The sequence below is a fragment of the Adelges cooleyi genome, unplaced genomic scaffold (genome assembly GCF_023614345.1).
Source record: "Adelges cooleyi isolate 19-005CV unplaced genomic scaffold, UGA_ACOO_1.1 ACOO_flye_CR_arks_rails_tigmint_CR_PRNA_208, whole genome shotgun sequence".
NCBI classification, from domain to species: Eukaryota; Metazoa; Arthropoda; class Insecta; order Hemiptera; family Adelgidae; genus Adelges; species Adelges cooleyi.
The window spans coordinates 42,611-63,171 of NW_026095869.1; the positions used below are offsets into that span (position 1 = coordinate 42,611).

Sequence of the window (20,561 nt, forward strand, 5' to 3'; positions counted from 1 at the left end):
AACACTTGTGGTTGTATATAGTAAAGAAATAAAATAATAAAATAATTAAGTAAACCCTTAACCACTAAAAAAACCACTTACAGTCTAAATCTGTTTAGTACTAACCAAGTATAGTTTAAAGTTAAAACCAGTACAGAAACCCGCCATAGTATTCTTTTTTTTTAAATAAAAAATTTATATTAAACCAGAAAAATGTATTATCACGATGAAACATTAAACCAAATTGTTATTAAAAAGGTTTTTTTGATAAAATCAATACCGCGATATTTCATGTTCAACAAATAACACAGTTGTTTTAAACGTGTCTGTGTACACTGTCAGTTACTCATAAAATTGAATTTATTAATTGTCATCAAACTTACTAAACTTACTGAGCAAAAGAACCATTTGTGAAATATATTTCATATAGTTAAGAGTCTTCGAGCGTTAATACGAAACTGTATAACACAAAACATGAATACGAAGAATATTATTATTTTATTATGTTTCATATTGTATTATATTGCAACAGTATATTCTAATAGCGATGAGGTATGTTCAACAATAACTTTTTGTATACCTATTCCTAAACTATTATTTTTATTATCATTTACTTAAGTAATTGTTTTTTTATTATTATTATATAAATATAAGTTAATAATATACCAGATAAACAAATTATAAACCCAGAATGAGTGTAAAACAAATCTGTATGTTTAAGAAAGACCAACTACCAAAGCGCTAAAATGCATTACAATTAATTTGTTATGCCAACATATTTTTCATTTAGAATTATACAATAGTTATACTATTTTTTTCTATTTTTTGTGTCTACAGACTCTATGCATAAGAAATGGTACTATACTGAACATGAAAGGTTCTTTATTGGACTAAAAATAAATACATTTCACCCATTCACCTTTTTAAGAATACTCAAATGAGTTTTAAATTTGCACGGAAATATTCTTTCGATAAAGTACCACTAACAATATTCATTGACAGACCAAACAGAATATCAAAGACCCTTTTTCCTAGGAAGGGTAGAACCCTACGTAATATTATTTGATATCCATCCGTTAAAATTTGAATTTTATATTATTTAAAATCATACTGTTTTGACCATGACTTGTCATAAATACATATCGTTTCATTAACGTTAAATGAACATGCAGACTGTATAGTAGTTTTTATTGCTTATAGCACTCAATCAGTATTGTTTTATTCAATTAAGTTAATCTATCATTGTCTTAAGGCCGTTAGCATGGAAATAGACGCAACGGAAGTAGAATTATTGGCCAAACAAATGGATAAACTCAAAATACGTTCAACGACAATAGATAAACTTCGAAATTCCTTAAAACCAGCAGGAGTTAGGGATTTATTACGATTGCAATCCATGCCTAGGCCATTCTGTCTGGTAATTTTTGTAATAAAACGCATTATTCAAAAATATCAAAATTAATATCGTCGTTTTTATTTACAGAATGCCGTCAAGAAATTTTTGATTGATAGACGTTGGCCAGCAGATATTGTGGAAGAACTTTTTAGAGCACATAACGAAGGTACCTGGCCTCCTGGTATATCAAACGCAGGATTCCGTCTGGATAATATAAATTATGTAAAAAGTTATAAATGCAGGTATATTCCTGTTACAAACATTCCATGTCAAGCAGTAATAGTGTTCACTGATGATAATATAACGATGCCTGATAAAATGATTGCCGACATAGGATTTTTAATGATTTTCAACTCAAGTGGAATTTATGTAATCCAATAAAGTTTTTGTATCATATCGATTGAGACACTTATTTTATACTAATTATAACATTTTTTCTCCATTTTATCTGTTATACTATTCAATATATTCAGAAAGTTCTAAAATACTTTTGAATAATATCTAATTTACATATAAAATAAATATAATGGAAACAAACCATTTTAAAAATTTTAACGATTTATTTGTTGTTATAATGTGTGTATTATTAGAGACATATAATACCTACAGTCATTTAAAAGTGTCATACTAGTGATTAAACAAAGATTGACGGTTATTGTAGATAATAATAATTTCTTCTAGATATTTTTATAAACATGCAAACGTCTATTCCGTATTTTTGTCTTTTTTAACTTGATATATTATTATTCTTGTATATCTTTGTACATCACCATAAATACAAATTTACTTCTCTTTCCAAACCCAGTTGTCGCACCTCGAATAAAATCCTAATTAGTCAAATAATTTATATAAGTTACATTGTATACATACTTAATTTATAATTACTTTATTAAAATTTATTTTAAATAAATTGTATTTCTCTAATAAAAAAACCAATCATTAATGGGTTTTTTTTTACGATGCATGATAAATGAGTTTTATAGTAATTTATCAGAAATTGTAGGTATAATTAATTCTTCCAATAGCATAAAATTAAAAATATTTCTTTATTGTAATAAGAAATTGAAAAACACTTTTTGATTGAAGGAACTGTGCGTTGGAAAATCTGTGTGTCATGCTGAATGTTACCGAGAAAAATGTGTGTATGTGGCGTGATCTAGCGGTTGTTTTGAGAATGAAACAGCTGATAAATAATTTTTAATGTTTGGGGATAAAAAATTAGAGATAAGAAATAATATATTAGAGATAATGGAATAGAGATAATAGAAATATGGATTAGATAGAAGAGATTAGAGATAAAAACTGTCTTTGGGTTATAGATTTAGGAATTGATCAGCCAATGTAATTATTATTTAGTAACCCTTGGAAACACCTCAAACGTAAATGGTGTATAGAGGCTTGCTACATTAATAATAATAAAAAAAAAAACAATAAATAAATCAATTAAAACAAATAGGAAGTGTCATTAATGGGTGGTTGTTGCCGTCAAGCTGTTCATGTTTTTGTTATGCTTCTCTCAGCTTATACTCTTAATTTGCCCAGAGATACAAAATTGTGTATATAAAATAAAATAAAAACAAAAGATAAAAAAAAGTTTCTTGGTTACTTTCGGATAACTGTGTATTAAAACCATTTGGGTAAAACTTAAATGTAAAAAAAAACTCATAGGTTTTTTTCCTTACAAACGAAGTTGCATATTATTCTAATCCTGTGTGTATTACTATACACACAGATAAAATACGACTACCCAAAACCATTAGGTCGGTTCAAGACCTTTAAAGCCAAAGTACTGTACCGGTAGTGCATATAGGCGCGCTTAATGCATAAAATATGACTGTTTAAGTTATGAGCGTTAACATTTTAAGTCGTTTTACTCGCATGAATTATTCAACAACAGTTGCGTCACGCCGGTATGGCGAATATTATACAGAATATATTATTGTACTTCAAAGATAAATATTATGCATTTTTCTTTGTCGAGCTATATATTTGTTTTTTTTCGTCAGAACTACTTAAACTTTTGACCGGTTCGGGACCGACGGGGGTTTTATTTTTTTAGGGTAATCCCTTGATGTTTGTAAATTGTTTTTGCCCGTCTAAAAACGATTTACGTTCAACAATATTTGCACACATTACGAAAACAGAACGTAGAAAAAACCCATTTCGTTACGGTTTTTTTTTCTCACCGGTAAGTACTTGTTTGAACGGTAAAAACACTTCAACGATCAAAATATATATAGATCATAAAGGTATTAAAAAAAAAAATGTTAACTCTATTTTAGTCGGCGATTACTTGTCAGATAATTAACTTTATATTATCTGTTATAATTTTTTACAAAACCGTAAGAATAATATTGTGATTTACAAATAATGATTTGGTCAACAGTAAATTAATTTTTGTGTAAATTAATTTAAAAAAAAATACTGCTAAGTATAACCAAACAATTGTACATACTGTCGATCAGAGTTTTTTAGCGCAATTCTCTAAACTTATGAAAAACGTAAATTGTACGTTTTTCATAAATGAAATTATTATTTTGCTTAGTTCAAAATTTAATAAGCATTTTTGTTTTAATTAACACCGTAGTTTTCTATAAAGCTAAAAAAAACTGATATTACTATTATTATTATTATTTTTTATGTTTTATCTATATTTTAATTTCACTATGTGTTATTTAATTTTGGACTTTTTCATTTTGTGCCTGTGAGAACTTTATCGATGGATAATCTGCATTTTTAATGCAAAGCTTATAACTAACATCAATAAAAAGTAATTGTAAAAGTGACACCTGTCTTTCGAGAAAAATGTATAACATAACGTATGACGCTTTCATAAAATCACGATATTACATATTTTTTTAAAATTTTAACTCTAATAACATTTTCTGGTACATATTATAATATGCTCCGCATCGAAGCTAAAAGCATATTAATTAAATATACAGTGAACACAGAGGTAATACCGTCTAGTTGAATACTAATAATAATAAAGGATTGTTGGTTTTATGGTAGTGCACCAACGGTTGTATAATATTTAATGGAGTATAGTATTTCATTCCAATTTGTAAATTAACAATTATTTTTTTAATAGCGCCAATAAAAAAGACCCATATGGACTGTAAAAAAAAATGTTCTATTCGTGCCGCTTAAAACAATAAAAACGCATTTTCGTTTAAAAAAAACAATTGTTTTTCATCACGTTTTTTTTTAATATGTTTATACACGGAGAATTTCGGATGGTAAAACTTTATTCGAAAATCACATATTTTACAATTTCAATACCGACGAAACGGTTTTTTCGATATTATGTGACAGATTTTGAATAAAACTCCCGACATATAAAATATATTTTCCGGTCATACACGATCGGTTGGGCGAAAATCTCTCTGACACACATCTCATAAAGCTTTTAAAAACGACGGCCTTTGCACAAATTCCTATAATCCATCTCAAGGCGGCAAATACATAACATACTGTTCAAAGGGCGTGTAAAATACCTATTGATCAGTCACGTCCGAAAGCCGACGTTGCGGGCGTTGCGGTGGCAAAACAAGCCGAGTACGCTTTTAGCGACGGCACAGTTCCAGATTAGATGCCAAGTTTATGGTATTGAAAACATTTCAGGTGAAAAAAAAGATAACTTCGAATTCGCACTGACGTCCCTGTTTAGGCAATCAAGGTACTTAATTTAACTGGGACATATTCTCGGTACCTAATATAGTTATAATCATCGATATTGATCCACTACAGTCGTAATATTATTCGGTTGAACCGATTACTAGAGCGCAGTTTGGGTTAGCTGGTTAAGCTTAATGGTAATGTTCATAATATTATATTATGTTATATTGTACTTGGCTTTACGTTGCCGTCGAGCGCAACATATTTCACTCGTTGCAGCGAAGCATCGAAATTGCCTGTACAAAGCGCCGTCTAACCTATGGGTAATATAATTATTTTCGAAACCCCACATTCGATTGTGACGTCATGGGTGTTGTTTACATGCTATCTGTTTTCATACGGCAGTGTTCACTCTGGAATACCACAGACAGCGTGGACATAATCAAATATTCAAAATGAATTCTACAACGGATCGCTAGGGGCTGTGATGTAAATTCGGATAATTCGAATACACTGCGCTTTAGATATCAAGTATAATTTGCCGTTTGACGTACCAAGTAGCTGAATTATCATTATTGTATTGTATAATTTAAAGTTTACAATACAGGAAGACAGCCATCTATCATTTTAACATTTTATTGTTTTTTATTTACTTGTTCAGTATAGTATTCGGCAAATAAATATTTATATTTTAGTAGGTTTATATTTTTTCATAACAACTATATGCATCATAAATGAGCCAATTAAAAGAAGATATTTTTTTTTATGACCACTCGTTTTGTTTTTAAGTAAAATAAATTACATCACCGAATGCTTTACACGAATGACTCGCAAAAAAAAAAAAAATCAATATAATTTAATTTTTACTCTGGAATTAATTAATAAGCGTTACATACAATGCTTGTTAAACCGCACACGACGGCCCGCTCAGCGTTATATCTAAATTACACCGGATAATAATAATAATTATAATTAATAACAACTTTAACGGTGAGCTATATTATTTTGAATAGGGTAATAAACTTGTAAGCCTACAACTACCACAATACAGTCCATTTGCCTGTAATTAACAGAAAACAAAACACATGACCTACTTTAACATTAGTTTAATATAATAATAATAATAATAATAATGTTATTTCAGTGCAACACGAATACCTGCTGGAATTTTGTTATTAACATGGCAAACTGTCAGTTTCCTTTGTGCACTTGACGTTATGAAATTAACATTACTATTACAATGCACCAGACAGAAAAACAATTGAAAATAAACCACAGCTTACATTTGGTAGACACAGTAAAAAAAGTTTAAAAAGTACACTCTTTTTATTTCCCTAACTTAATTTTCCTATAGAGTGAAAAAAATATATATAAATGAGTTATGCGTCAAGTGTACCATGATCATTTGTACGATCAACTTACACAAGTATATATACTGTAATTTTATGTATATATATATTTATATATATATATATATATTATATAGTGTTCACTTGTTCTGTAATAAAACTCAAATTTTTCAGGAAACCATATTAATTTTTTTATTTTTAATAGAACTAAACAAAAAAGTTTGCATTGTAAATGTAAATACTACAACAAATATAAACAACGTTTTAAAAATAATTTTGGAAAATAAAACAACATCTGTCGAAAGACACTGTTGTCTAGGATAGATCCTCTTTATTTTTTTTAAACAATTACTGTTATTACTCATGTGTAATCAATTAAGTTGTGACTGTAAGACTGACTTTGACGGCCTAATTTTCGATATCCGTATTATGTAATTTGCTTAGCGAGTGTTTGCTCAAATATTTCGTTTGTTTTATCGTGCTTAAAGTGTACCCGCCAGTGTGCTTAACCGAATCAAACGGCAGTTTGTTGTAATCCACAGAGCGGCAAATGTTTCGCCGACAGATTATTGTTTCGTTGTTGCTTTAACGGTCACCGTTTTTGGTTTAACCGAGCACGGGGTAAAAAAACTCGGGGTAGTATTACATTTAAACCAACAGCACGTGATCTTCATTATTCACATAATATAAGGACCCGAGGCTTTGACTTTGAAATAGAGGAAATCGTCGCAGTAGATTTCCATGAGATTTCTTGCGCACGTACCTGCGTAGGTAGGTATTAAGTCAAGTGTGTCCGCCGGAAACCGTCGGTCGGACCGAGCTTGACCGAAAGCACACCCGCATTAAGACTTATCAATCACCCTGTGTTTACCGCGTCAAGTATATCGCTGGCACGCACAAAGAACACGCAATGCCTGCCAAATCGCATTGAATAATATCCTATTCGAAAAGCAAACAACACTGCTCTGCTCCGCCGGTATAAATTATAGGGTTGGCTATTATATTCCGCCCATTCCTCTCTCTCTCTCTCTCTCTCCATCTCGGCTCTCCTATTGTAAACGCGATAGACAAAAACGGATTGCTTCGACCCTACTCGAGGGATAACCTCGGCGGTAGTGCACGTCTTACTCGCTGACAATCGACTGTTCGTTCAATCTTGATCTGGCGGTCGAGTCTAATTATTAAAATCTGTGTTGTATTCCCTCGATTGCCAACGATTGCCGTTTAAATCGTTAGCGATGCGACATAAATCCGGATTATCAAAAAAAAAATCAGAAAATCCTAATATCGCATTTTGAAATACAGAAATTCAAATTTCTTATTTTAAACACACTGTTGTTTGTTTATTTATCGTTAACTTAAGTGTTGATATTTATAGATTTTGTCGTTCATTTCATATAATAATATATATTATTTATATATATATATATATATATATATATAAATTGAGTTTATATTGAACATCCCACTCTAAACTTCCTATCCACTAATTCCCATACTCCACAAAAATCACAATCCTTGAAACCCTTACCGTCGTTGCTGCTACAAAATTGGAGTAGAGATCTCTTAAATCGATTAACCAAATTACATTCATAATCTAGAACCCATGCAGTTGGGAGTGAAAGGCGAAGATGAAAAATAAATTCATGATCTAGAAGTAGTGCCACTTGGTGGCTGTCTTCTTTTAAAAGTCTCAAAATAAGTATTTCAATCATCAGTGATGATTTCATCGCATAATATACTTACCGTTCAAATCGCAATAGGTTATATGTATGTATAAAAAGAAAAAAATTAATGTATACATGACGATATAGTTTTGAATTTTGTTTTGTTTTTAAATACATTTCTAGTTATAATTCGTTTTTGAGTAGTATAATATATTTTATTTTACTACAATAAAAACTTAGTTATAATTAAAAAAATGTATAAACAATCTAAAATAAGAATTTTAAAATCCAAAATTCGGATTTGCTATAAATGTCGGATTTTGGATTCCAAAAATCCAGATTTTCCCCATCGCTATTATTAAGCGTATCCGTTATTCGCTTTAGGCTTGCCAATTAAAAAAAACACCTCAAAACCTCCAAAAAACAGCTTATGGTGGTCCTTAACTAGTTTTAATTAAAAATTGACGTTGATCACCCTTTTAGACCCAAATTAGATACCTACTGAAAATGTGTAAGATACGGTTCAATGGTACTATTGGTTTTTTTTGCACTTCGCCCCCATTTACATTTTACAAATTCAAGTAAGTCAATTCACCCGTGTCAAACGTGTTCCATTACGGGCGCTGTAAAGCAAAAGCGTATCAATTGTTTTTCGAAGCAAAAGTTTAATAAAAATGTTAAAAAAAAAAAGTCTGTCGATTTTTATTTGTATTAGTTCTGACTTCTTCTCTTGCTAAATATAGCGTTGCATTGTGTCTGGGTTAGCGTTAAATTAAAACCGTGTTCACCGAACCGACAAATCTATACCGTCTGAGAAGTTGTTTACTTGGAGTTGAAATTGAGAATGTTTCTTTTCGACAAAATGGTTTTACGTGCAAACGACACATACTTCCGTGTTGGTGTCGGGACTGACTTTTATTTATCAATATAATATGATTTTCCTTTGAAAATAAACGCCAAGTAAAACAGTCGATTGTGTAACGCGACATTCAAGCTCTGTTGACTTCGGTTAAGGTGGTCTATATTTCGTTGAAAAATATAATAAAACTTAAAACGCGCTTCATTCGTTTGAACGGGTCTATTGTTTAAAATTTACAAAAAAAAAGAAATATGATAATTTATTAATTATTATCTTGCGGTTTTAGTTTAGCAATCGAATAATCTACTAGCAATGTTTTGCAGCGCAATAGTCCTTATTGAATATCAATCACTATTTTTATTTTTTTTATTGGTGTGTCATCCGTCATCAATCTTTTGCCTCCATTTCTTATACTTATAATTTTCAATAGACATTCTTATTACTATATTTTTTATGTTAAAACTAAAAACGGTAGCGATAGCTGGATTTTTAAATACATTTTTTCATTTTTTTATTCACGTTAAATAAAAACAATTTTATTATAAAAAACTAGAGCTTCGCTCTAGCTGGGGGCTCCGCCCCCAGGCCCCCGAGTCGGGCGGGTAGGTCACAGATTCCCGGTACTGTACCCGGCTACGCCGGGCACGCTCACGTCCCCTCGCTGCAAAGTATTTTCGGGGAGGTCACAGATTCCGAGGGGGGTGCCCGGCTGCGCCGGCCACGGTATGTAGAAGTCAGTGCACAGCGGTTCCTAGGGGGGTGCCCGGCTGCGCCGGCCACGGTGTCGAGCCATCGCAATACGTCTTAAAGGAATGACGTCATAATTCATGGTACCTATAGGCTGTATCTAGTAATCAGAATTCATACCTAGTTATGGACAAATATTTTGCAAGCTAAGTACTGATTAAGTGTAGAGTAAGTCTAGCTATGTATCTGTAATTTTTTTAAATTTTAAATTGAAAAGAATAGTCTAGAAGTTAGACGGTTAATAAATATCAAGTGTCCGGTGTTGCTTACTTGGGTTGTTACCACTTTTACCAATTTTTATGAACTACCAATGTCCAGTTCCTTATCAGCAGGCGGAATTCGTATTGAAAACTAATAAGGACGGCAGGTCTCCGAGTGTTTTAGCATTCGCTCGCTCGGCGCCGTCGCTTCGCTCCGCCAACTAAAAATATCCTAGGTTTGTAGGCTACAGTCTATGAGGAGGTAACAGGTTTAAAATTAAGTTTAAATTAAAATTTTAAAAAGTTAAAGAGGCTTGATAAGAAGCTGGCCATTGGGAAAAAGTGTATAATGGAAATTGTCTTTGGTAAAAGTTGTTATATTATAGACCACGTCATCAATATAGGCCGGTGTCATCCCGCTTAACTTTATGAGTTGAAAACAGATAAAAATGTCTAGAGGACAGTCAGCTAAATGTCTGTTAAGGTTTGCCTTTGTGAAACAAAATTTGTTTAAACGTAGTATTTTATATGTCTGTACACAGCGGTTCCGAGGGGGGTGCCCGGCTACGCCGGCCACGGTGTCGAGTCAGCTCACTAAGTTTTAAAGTATACCGTTATAATTCATCGTACCTTTATCCAATAATCATAGTTCATACTTAGTTTCGAAAAAGTGTTTTGCAAGCTAAGTACCGGTTAACTGTAGTGCAAGTCTAGCTATCTGTCAGATCAGAAACGTCCTACTACTAAATCGAGTGTGCTACTTGCTTAAAGGACAATTTTTTTTTTTTTTTGTAATTTGAATTGTTTGAGGTGTTGTTTACTTCACGGGCTTGGTAATAGCTATGGTTCAAAGTAGAAAAAAATGTTTAGAGGTCAGTCTGTATATGTCTGATATGGTGTTCCTATGTGCAACAAAACTTTTTCAAACGTATACGTTATATGTCTAGATATTGGTTGAATTAAAATCCTTATTTGTTCAGAAATCACCGTCTATGCCATTATTCGGTAATGACGTACTGTACGTTTAGAATGTAACCAACAGCATAATGCATTAAATATGTATATTAAAGGTCTGGTGGTTTAACAGAAGTTCATAAGTGTTTAAGAATTCAAGAGTAAATCACATGAATGAAATGTCTAGTTTATATTAAAACTTAAAAGGGAAAGAAGTGAAGAGTGATAAATACATTATTATTGATCGACTATTTGGCAGAGATTATAAAAACGGTCAGAGTACAAAATGATAATAATAATAATATTCAGTGCATAAAATACCTAAATTATTTGATACTTATCCAGACATATTTTATACATAATAGATAAATTGATATATACATTAATACTTTTTTAAGTAAACCATGAAAGGTATAAATCCATATGTTGATATATTTTTAGATGGCTAACCAACAATTCATCCTACTAAATGATAATAATCAAAAATTTTAAAATAATTTTATTTTTTATTATGTAGTATCAATTTAAAAAAATATAGCAAAATCTATAGATTTACTATACTTTTTTAGGGTGGAGCGAATACTTATATTATGCTTCTATAAATAATAAAATAGTAAATTAAATGTCGATTTTCAATATAAATTTTAACCCTTTGGAGCACAGCATTTTTATCTCCGATTTTCTCTGAACATGATTATGAAGGTGGTAATAAATATATACCACTGCGCGAGAGTAGGCTATTTTTTGAAAAAGTGGTATATTACTTATACCACCATGCTTCAAAATGTTAAAATGCAATAAAATGATTTGAAATTAATATTTTATTTTTATGTTTTAATTATGCCCTATGTCTGAAATCACACCACAAAAAAAAACAAAATAGTCAATATTAATAAGTATCTAATTTAGTTCAAGCTATATCAATAGCAGCTCAAAAAAAAAAAATATATATATATACATACATATAATATAAAAAATTAACATTAAATAGTTAGTAAAAATAAATGTTCAGACAATTTTTTTGATTTTTGATTACTACTCACAAAAACGGTCTAAGAACACAAAATGTTGAACGCTAAAATAATCTAAAGACAACTGTTTTAAGAATTTATTAAGATGATATAGGGACTTTTGCTGATGCTTTTAAAAAACATACCTATAATTTTTTATAATAAGACTGTGTAAAAATGCATTTATTCGTTGGTTAAATAAGTATTATAAAGCCAGGGAGTAAAAACCGGAATGATTACAATAGCATAAGATGTTGCTATGTATAATGTGATTAAAATAAATTAGATCATGTAATACAGTTATTTCTTATTAGAGCGGAATGAACACATAGATATTTTATGTCAATAATGTATATAAATTTTAAGCACACAAAAGTAGCCCCAGGTGTATAAAACTAAAAATCGATTGTTTTTAGATCTGAACAATTTTTATTCAGTGCATCAAATATACTATTATTATTATTTAAAAAAATATTTTTCATTATATATATATATATTATTATTTTAACAACAATAAACTTTTTTTTAATTAATCCATGTATTATGTTATTTTTAGATAGATAAATAAATGTTTTTCTACTAAACAATTTACAATAATACTTCCTAAAAAAAAAATTATCTGGAAAGTGAAATCAGATACATGATTTAAAAAAATAAAGTTATATGTTTGTCAATTTCAAAGAATACAAACTATATTTTCAACTTTAATGACAATTATTAGATTTTTCTTAGCTTGAATTGTTGATTTCCACATAGCTTACCTACAATGTATGAATTTTCCAAAGTTAAAATATTAAAACCACAAATTAAGTCAAAAAACAATTTTAAAAACCCCAAACGGTTAGTGATAGTACTCGATAGTGATCATACATATTTATATAGGTAAATCATCCTAATAAATGAAATAATTAAAATATATTCAAATAATGCCAATTTAACGTGAAATAATATATCATTAAAAAAAAATATATAAAAAAACTAAAATAATTTTTATTCTATGTAGTGATCATAATTGTACAGCTTTAACAAAAAAATTTGAAATAATTAATGTCTTAATTATTTGTACATTAGTATCGTATGTGTGTGCACGTTAAGAAACTAAAGCGTTAAGAGAAGTCGGTTAAGACACTGTATAATGAAAAAAAAACTGTCAATTTAAATTAGGGTTGAGTATAGAGATTAGATAGGCACTAATTATTAAAAAATACTTCATAAATATCTAAAAATGAACTTCTACGGTGTAAGTTTTCTGTTGGCCGCAGGCAAATTAATCGGTGACGGCACAGTCTGTAACCAATGGTAACAATAATAACTACTTATTGTATTAATTAAAGACAGAGTAGATAGAAGTAGCAATCAATCTTCTAAACGGACACGCGTCGGTCATGATTTCACTATAGTATTGGCCTAAAACAAATAATTTACATATATATAAAATAAGTCAGTAAGTTATTTAGTTGAAAATAAATAGTAGTCAACAAATTTTTCAACAAAAAATATGAAATGTATCGTTATCACCACACACAGCGGTTTGAAAAAGATAAGAATTTTGTACATCTAATTAATTTGATAATTTGGTTTAAGCGAAATGTAATATACTACTATACTATATATTATTATATATATTCTAAATCTAAAAAACGTACCGACATCCAACGACGCATATTAATAGGTAATGTTTGCACACCGGGAAACACGTCGATTTCTCTTGAACGAAAACCGTGAGCGAATTACGGACAAATATGTAATTAATAATAACTATTATACGTGTAATATATAATTATATGTATATAATATAACAAACTACAAAGACAAAAATTCACCAAAAAAAACAAAACACGCCGTTCGCCGTTTTTAATTTTCATTATTATATATATGATAACGTTTGACACACCGGGAAACACTATTGAATAAAAAACCACGTATGACAATGAACAACAGTGTAATTAATAATAATAATAATAATTTTACGTTTAATTTAAGGAAAGTACAAAATCGGCAATAAAAACAACACACGCCGTCACCGTTATTATTTGATACGATAACGTCGTGACATGATAAAAACGCGCGCCAACGCCACGTGCTGCCCAAGCCGCCTTTATGCTTGTCTATGTGCCAGATGTATTATACGAATCCCATGGAAGAGACGATTAGGCGACTGGCGGGACGTCGGCTATTTGAATTGACATTTTATTATGATGATGATGAATTAAAAAAAAAAACAATTGTTTAAATTAATATAATTTTATGTTTTATGATATTTGGATTTTTTTCTGTATTTTCTGTATAAATTTGTAATAATTTTTTTTGTTTTAATGCATTTTTTTAAACTGATTCGTTATGTACTTGTATCTTTGTAGTTTCATTGAGATGTATTTCTTTTATTTTGTTTTTGATGGGAAAAGGATAAAAAAATTGATTCTGCATAAGAGTGAGTGTTAGCTTTGTAAAATGATTTTTCAACCCCATTATTTTTTTAACTATTTTGTATATAATTTCTTGTCTCTTAAAACTATAAACTCCTCAATAAACTAACATTATCTATTTACAATATAGGTACAACACCCTAAACTTTCGACGGTTGCTGATTATCGAACGCGAGGCCGACCCCGAAAGTCAGTCACGTTGACTTGCTGTGCACAAAACGTTTTAAAATTAAATCAATAACATGCCACAGATGTGGGCCAGAATGCAATAATAGTTGGTCAAAACAATAAAAATAAAATTATCAATATTTGTTGTTATTATAGACTATTAGTCCGTTTGCCTATTTAAGATAAGGAAAATGGCACGTAGAATAGTAGTAGTATTCTTATTATTATTTGTATAACATTAGTATTGATACATTTTTAGTTGATAAATTATTTTGGTGGTTAACATTTAAATTAGTTTTATTTGTACTATTTTTTTACTTTTTTTATCTAGTTTTTTGAATAAATTTACAATATTTCTGTTAATATTGTTTCTTTGAAAAGAGTCCAAATAATTTTTCTGACTAGCTCTTACCCCCAAAAAAATGCATTAAATAGCTTAAAACATCATTATAACTTAAAAAAAGTCCCCTCTCCTAAATCAGGGTTGGTCTAAAAATTTGTTTGGATTCAATTGAGTACATTTTTAGCAGCAACATCTTGGGTTAACTATTATTGATGTTTGGTAGTGAACGCGCTATGCACAAATAACAATAAAATCCACTTGTTTGGGCCAATGCACTGAAACTAGACCGCACAATCATTTGTTGTCTTCAGAGTTGAACCCACGTTTCGAATTGCACTCAACTTTGCAAGAGATAATACAAGAGTTACGACGTGGCCACTGCCTTTTTTCGGCGGATACGAAGAAAGGGCTGGACGTTGAATTGCGGCTGCACGGTTTGGCGAAACCGATATTGTTGTAATGGAATACGAAATATTCTAGAAGGCTGGCAGAACAATATAGAGCAGCTCGCCGACCCGTCGGTTTCTGTTTGTCAATTGTTGTGTATGAGCGAATGCGGTCCTAACGAGACGTCTGGGATACATTTCCCCGCGAAAGATATCGCCTGAACAATAATATTCCACTCGAGTCATCGGTTACCATTGTCTGTGGGTCACTAGGCTCTCGCTGTGTGTTTAGCTGTGAATATAATATGTATGTGTTTCGTTTCACTGTCGGTGTCGGTGTAACAAACGAGGCGTGCCCCGCCAAAAGCACATCCTATCCAACGCCGTCTCGTTAAACGAGTGCAGTTAAATATAATTTATGTTTTGACATCGGATCACCTTCGACGTATCGTACATTTAACTCAATTTCATTCACTCGGCAAAATTGGAATAAAACATTTACAAACCCTAATAAACCGGCCGACTCCCTCGATAACGTCGTATCGACCTATAATATTGAGACCTTCAAAAGCAAAGTGGTATATACACCACAATTAAAAATTACCATACCCCCTTCCCATTACATGTCTCTTCCAGAGCACTTAAGTAAAATACACGCATCTTTATCTCATGTTTCATACATCAAAGGTGGATTACCGTACACTTGATCTATACATTATCGAGACCAACCCTTATTTTAATCATGTCATTCAATCAGAGTTTCTGGATGATATAATGTCTTTTGATGAAAATCAGCTTTAACTCCCTCGTCTAATGATATAAATCAGGGAGAATAAAAGGAAATGAATCAAAGTCAATACAGTCAAGCCCGTTTTATGTGCTAAAACCCGTTTCCCTATATCTTTATACGAAACACCCATACCTACATAATATAATTACCAAGACAGGCGGCTAACTTAATAATACAGACAGCTAGTTAAATCTTTAAACACTGGAATTTTAACATATTAAAATTGCCTCGTTAAAATCCCGTGTCCAACAGAAAGTCTTAAAACAAAAATATAAGTACAAAAATATTTAAAAATCGAATATTGTTTATGTATAGCAAAATTTAAATTATATTCTGTTATCATTGTTCGGAAGGCAATAAAAACCGATATAAAATGGTAAACAGATTACTGCTTTGATTTGTATATAGTACCGAGTTATATTAGTATTATAGACGGGAAATGGACTTTAAATGAATATCAATTTGAGCGGACGTATATTATTATACTGGCGAAACGATTTGACTGTCTTACTTGTACTATTATTCACTACCGACCGAGGAATAATAATACAAAATGGTTTTCACTGCAGTACTATATATTAGCATAAAGGCCGCTGAACATTTTATGTCTTTTCAGCTGTGACACGTCACAAGTTTCTCCAACTTGTATTGTGCATAGACTTGCGAAAGGGATGTAGCTATACGTCGAAACCGACTAATTACTATATGTATATAGAATGTGTAATAAAGTCGAGGAATTCGGTTGATGTAATCTGTCCTTTGGGCCCGTTTACAGCAGAATATGTCCGATAAGCTCAAACACAACCCATTGAAGCTGATCCAATGTGGAGATATAAATTCTGCTACACTATATTCGTTTAAACGAGAAGACGACGTGAAATCGGATGTGTTTTTGGCGAGACACAGCTAGTTTGCTAAACACAAACATGCAAAAGGAGAGCCTGTGGTGATCCACAAACAACCGCTACTGCTCTATATTTTACATTTACCAAACACAATCCGTTACAATATTTCTTACAAACAGTGAAATCGGTGTTAAATACCCATTTTATGAATTCTGACTTCATCAAACATAATTGTATGGCCATTGAAATAAGCACAGTTATCGAGGAACAACTTAAGAATATATCTAACGACGAATAAATACATAGAACGCATTAAATCAGTATCTGAAAAATCACCAAAATACCATAAAAATAAAGCCAAGCATTTTAATGGTACTACTTTTCATGTATGGAGTCATTGTTTGTAGACAAACATCACCAAAGTCGGATAAATACATAATAATAAATTCGTTATCAACGCAAAACAAAATTCGTTAAGGTAAACGCGTCCTAATGCATTTAAAATAGTAATTTACATAAATAAGAAAATAATGTAAATATATTAAATTGGTTTCAGTTAAAAACAAAAACCTAAAGCCACCTACTCGGTTTTCATATTACATTAATTATAATAAGATAATAATATAATGTAACACAATATTATTATGTACCTACCTTTATAATAATATACCCTCTGAATCCCTTTGTTGTGAAAATCTCATTACACTTGCGGGTCATGAGTACACACGCACATCAGTGTCTACCGTCTTGACATATTCAATCTAACTACAGCGTTTCGGTAATTCAAGTACAAGAACTTAAACTTGTACTTGAAGTTTGACACTATGCAATGCAAATTATTAGCGTGTCTTTGGAAAATTAACACACTGTATACCGTTTTGAGTTCAGTGACAGCAACATCAACATCAACACAGTACGCCGTTAATTAATGAAACCCGTCGAAAAATGACTAAGCAACGATTTCGAGTTTATTGATTTATACCGACTCGACGGCTCCCAAACAGGAATTAATTTTGCACAGGAATGCAATTGAAACGTTGATTAATTATACAGTACTATGATGGTTCATCGAGGGTCGAAGACAAAGCAAACTGGTGTACAATGTCGATACTGCGTATTTACATAATATTATATTAAATAACATGGGTACTTGATATAATACATTTTTAAATTACACCATAACGCCCACCCCCTTAACAACACCGTGTGTATTTGAATATTTAATAGTTATTTGCTGTTTTTTTTTCTAGCTATATGAATAATAATAATACTTTGTGTTGAGCTACCGTGGTCTGCGTTATCGCCTTGGCATTGAATACATTATTTAGATAACATTGTAAAAAAAAAAAAATATATATTTACATTTTTCGGCCAACACAATGGATATCGATACCGATACCGTATATTGTTGCTAGGGGCATGTTTTCAGTGTTGTTATTCTTCCATCGGTGTCCTTCGACAAAACGGAACAGTCGGTGTACATGTACACTGTTGTGAAGGTAAAGTGGCGATAAAAATATACGGAAGCGCGTGCCGAGAATAGAAAATAATATTTTTTTACTTTCGAATTTTATCGATTAATACAAATTTAACACGCCCGAATCATCTTATTTTATTCTCTCTTGGTACTTATTTATTTTCTTGTTACTATTGATATTACAACACCTTTTAGTTTATATTTTCTCATAACGGAACGAATCCAATTAAAATGTAATCAACTAAAGAACTTTGAATTTCCTAATTTCGACAGCTGTTTGATACGCACCAGATTGTTTCGATGTATATGTTGATCACAATTTGTTAAATGCTGTTTTACTAGATATGTGTTTTTACATTTGGAATAAGTTCTAATTTAGATTTATGAAAAAAATCAGTAGTATTTAGCAGTATTTACACTAAGCTAAATGTTTTCTACGCGTCATTTTTTATTTATCATCATTAGTAAAAAAAAAGGGTAAATCAATTTTACTGGGCTGCACAAAATATGTACTATTTGTTCCAAATCTTTATTAGAGCATTTTAATTGCCTAACCAGGCTCATAAAATTTGTTGCAGCCTAGAATACTTATATTGTTCATTATTTTATGTTCCATACAAACGTCGTAAGGTCAAACTCAAAGTATTGAGTATTTTTTCCAATTCCAAACAAATGGAGCATAAAATGGTATCTTAAATACTATAAGATGCGTTCACTTATTTATAGAAACAAGATCTGCTTAGATGTTTCACGCGTGGCTCGATTGACATAATAAAACCATAAAATATATTTTTATTTTATAAAATATACCTATTATGATAGCTGTTGTACGTTGTTACGTGCAAACGCTAACAATACCGTTATCAGATTTTCCCAACTTTTCTTTTTCGCTTGCCCCATCCAAAAGTCTCGCAGTATACCAGCTGGTTGTTTTCAAATGTTTTTCCTTTTACATTGTACACGCTTTTTCCATTGTGCTTGCGTTCAAACTACTTGGATTCGACTTTTGTGCCGGATCAAACGCAAAGGGTCACGTCGCCGCTGCTATACGAATGGGATTTTTTTTATTTTTGGAGTAAATTTAATTCGAAACTAAATATAAAGATTGATACAAATAAAAAATTTAAACACCAACTTTTTTTTAAATCTGTTTCCTACATATTTATGGAATTAAAAATATGTCTTCCCATTTGAAAAAACAAAGTCCATACTTCTTTTACGTGCAAGGGAAGAAAGGTAAAAATGTACCTACAGGTAGAGCAAGGAAATCATTTTCAAAATAAACATAATTTCCAAGAAAATGAGTGTATTACCACAGAATAAATGAAATCAGAATAGAAACATTGATAGTTTAACATGGAAAATATAGGACGCGTTTCTTATGACCTTCGGCTATTTTCTCAGTGGCTATTATTTTATTCTTAAATCTATATCTATCATTGTTTTGTTTTTTCCGCTGGGAAAATGGCCGCCGTTTTTTGCTTACACAATAGGTTTTCATTCTGATTTTATTATTTCTGTGGTATTACGAAGATGAATCACCCTTCAACGATAAAAAAAGTATTCTTAACGTGGATTTTAACCTCGATGAAAAACTGAATAGTCTTACAATTATTATTGTGTGACTTATATACGTTACAAGTGCACCAACCCTTGATCGATTTTGTCGGCAATGATATTCAAACACTTCTGGTATCCGGAAAATCGTATGCCAGAATTGGAATTGCGGATTTGGATAACTTGCTCTTATTCAGTATTATAAAATGTCACATCGCATTAAGCCTTATTCGGTCCTAAACCGTTGAAAATCTTGCGAGAGAATTAAATATTAACGTTATTCGTTATCGAAAAATTCCGGAACAATCATAAAAATAAAGTCATCAATTATTTTAGTTATAATTTATAAATCCTCTAACATGACGTTTGGTCAATACTCGAGTGTGGAAGACTTAATAATGAAGGCATTGTATATTATGTATAATTTAAGTTCTCAGACTTAAGCTAATGAAGGAAAAATCCATGACCTTTGTAAAATGTTTTATTGTTATAACAAAAAAATATAGTTATATAGTTATATAGTTTTGATCTGGTTATTCGCGAAAGGACTTTAGATTGAAAAACTTTCCCTTCTCGAGTTTATACTACTTTTTTTTTTTAGGGTGAAAAGGATTACTTTTTATTTTGTTTTTACTTTCCAAACTATTTATACCAGTTTGTTATTGTTTCTGACCGACAGGGGTATAAACATATATAAACCGTATACTTTACAAAAAAGGGCGAAAAACTTATCATCGTAATACGAAATTTTCGTTTGAAAAGATTTTGTTGACCACTTGGTTATAACCAA

The 20,561-nt window shown here is 30.9% G+C and overlaps 1 protein-coding gene across 1 annotated transcript; it reads left to right on the forward strand.

The window, feature by feature from the left end:
- Nucleotides 1-342: 342 nt before the first annotated feature.
- LOC126834060 (uncharacterized) lies at nucleotides 343-2,228 on the forward strand. Its single transcript, XM_050565691.1, has 3 exons — nucleotides 343-531; nucleotides 1,232-1,396; nucleotides 1,463-2,228. The coding sequence occupies exons 1-3, from the start codon at nucleotides 454-456 to the stop codon at nucleotides 1,754-1,756; spliced, it is 537 nt and encodes a 178-aa protein (XP_050421648.1). The 5' UTR covers nucleotides 343-453; the 3' UTR covers nucleotides 1,757-2,228.
- The last annotated feature ends 18,333 nt before the right edge of the window (nucleotides 2,229-20,561 follow it).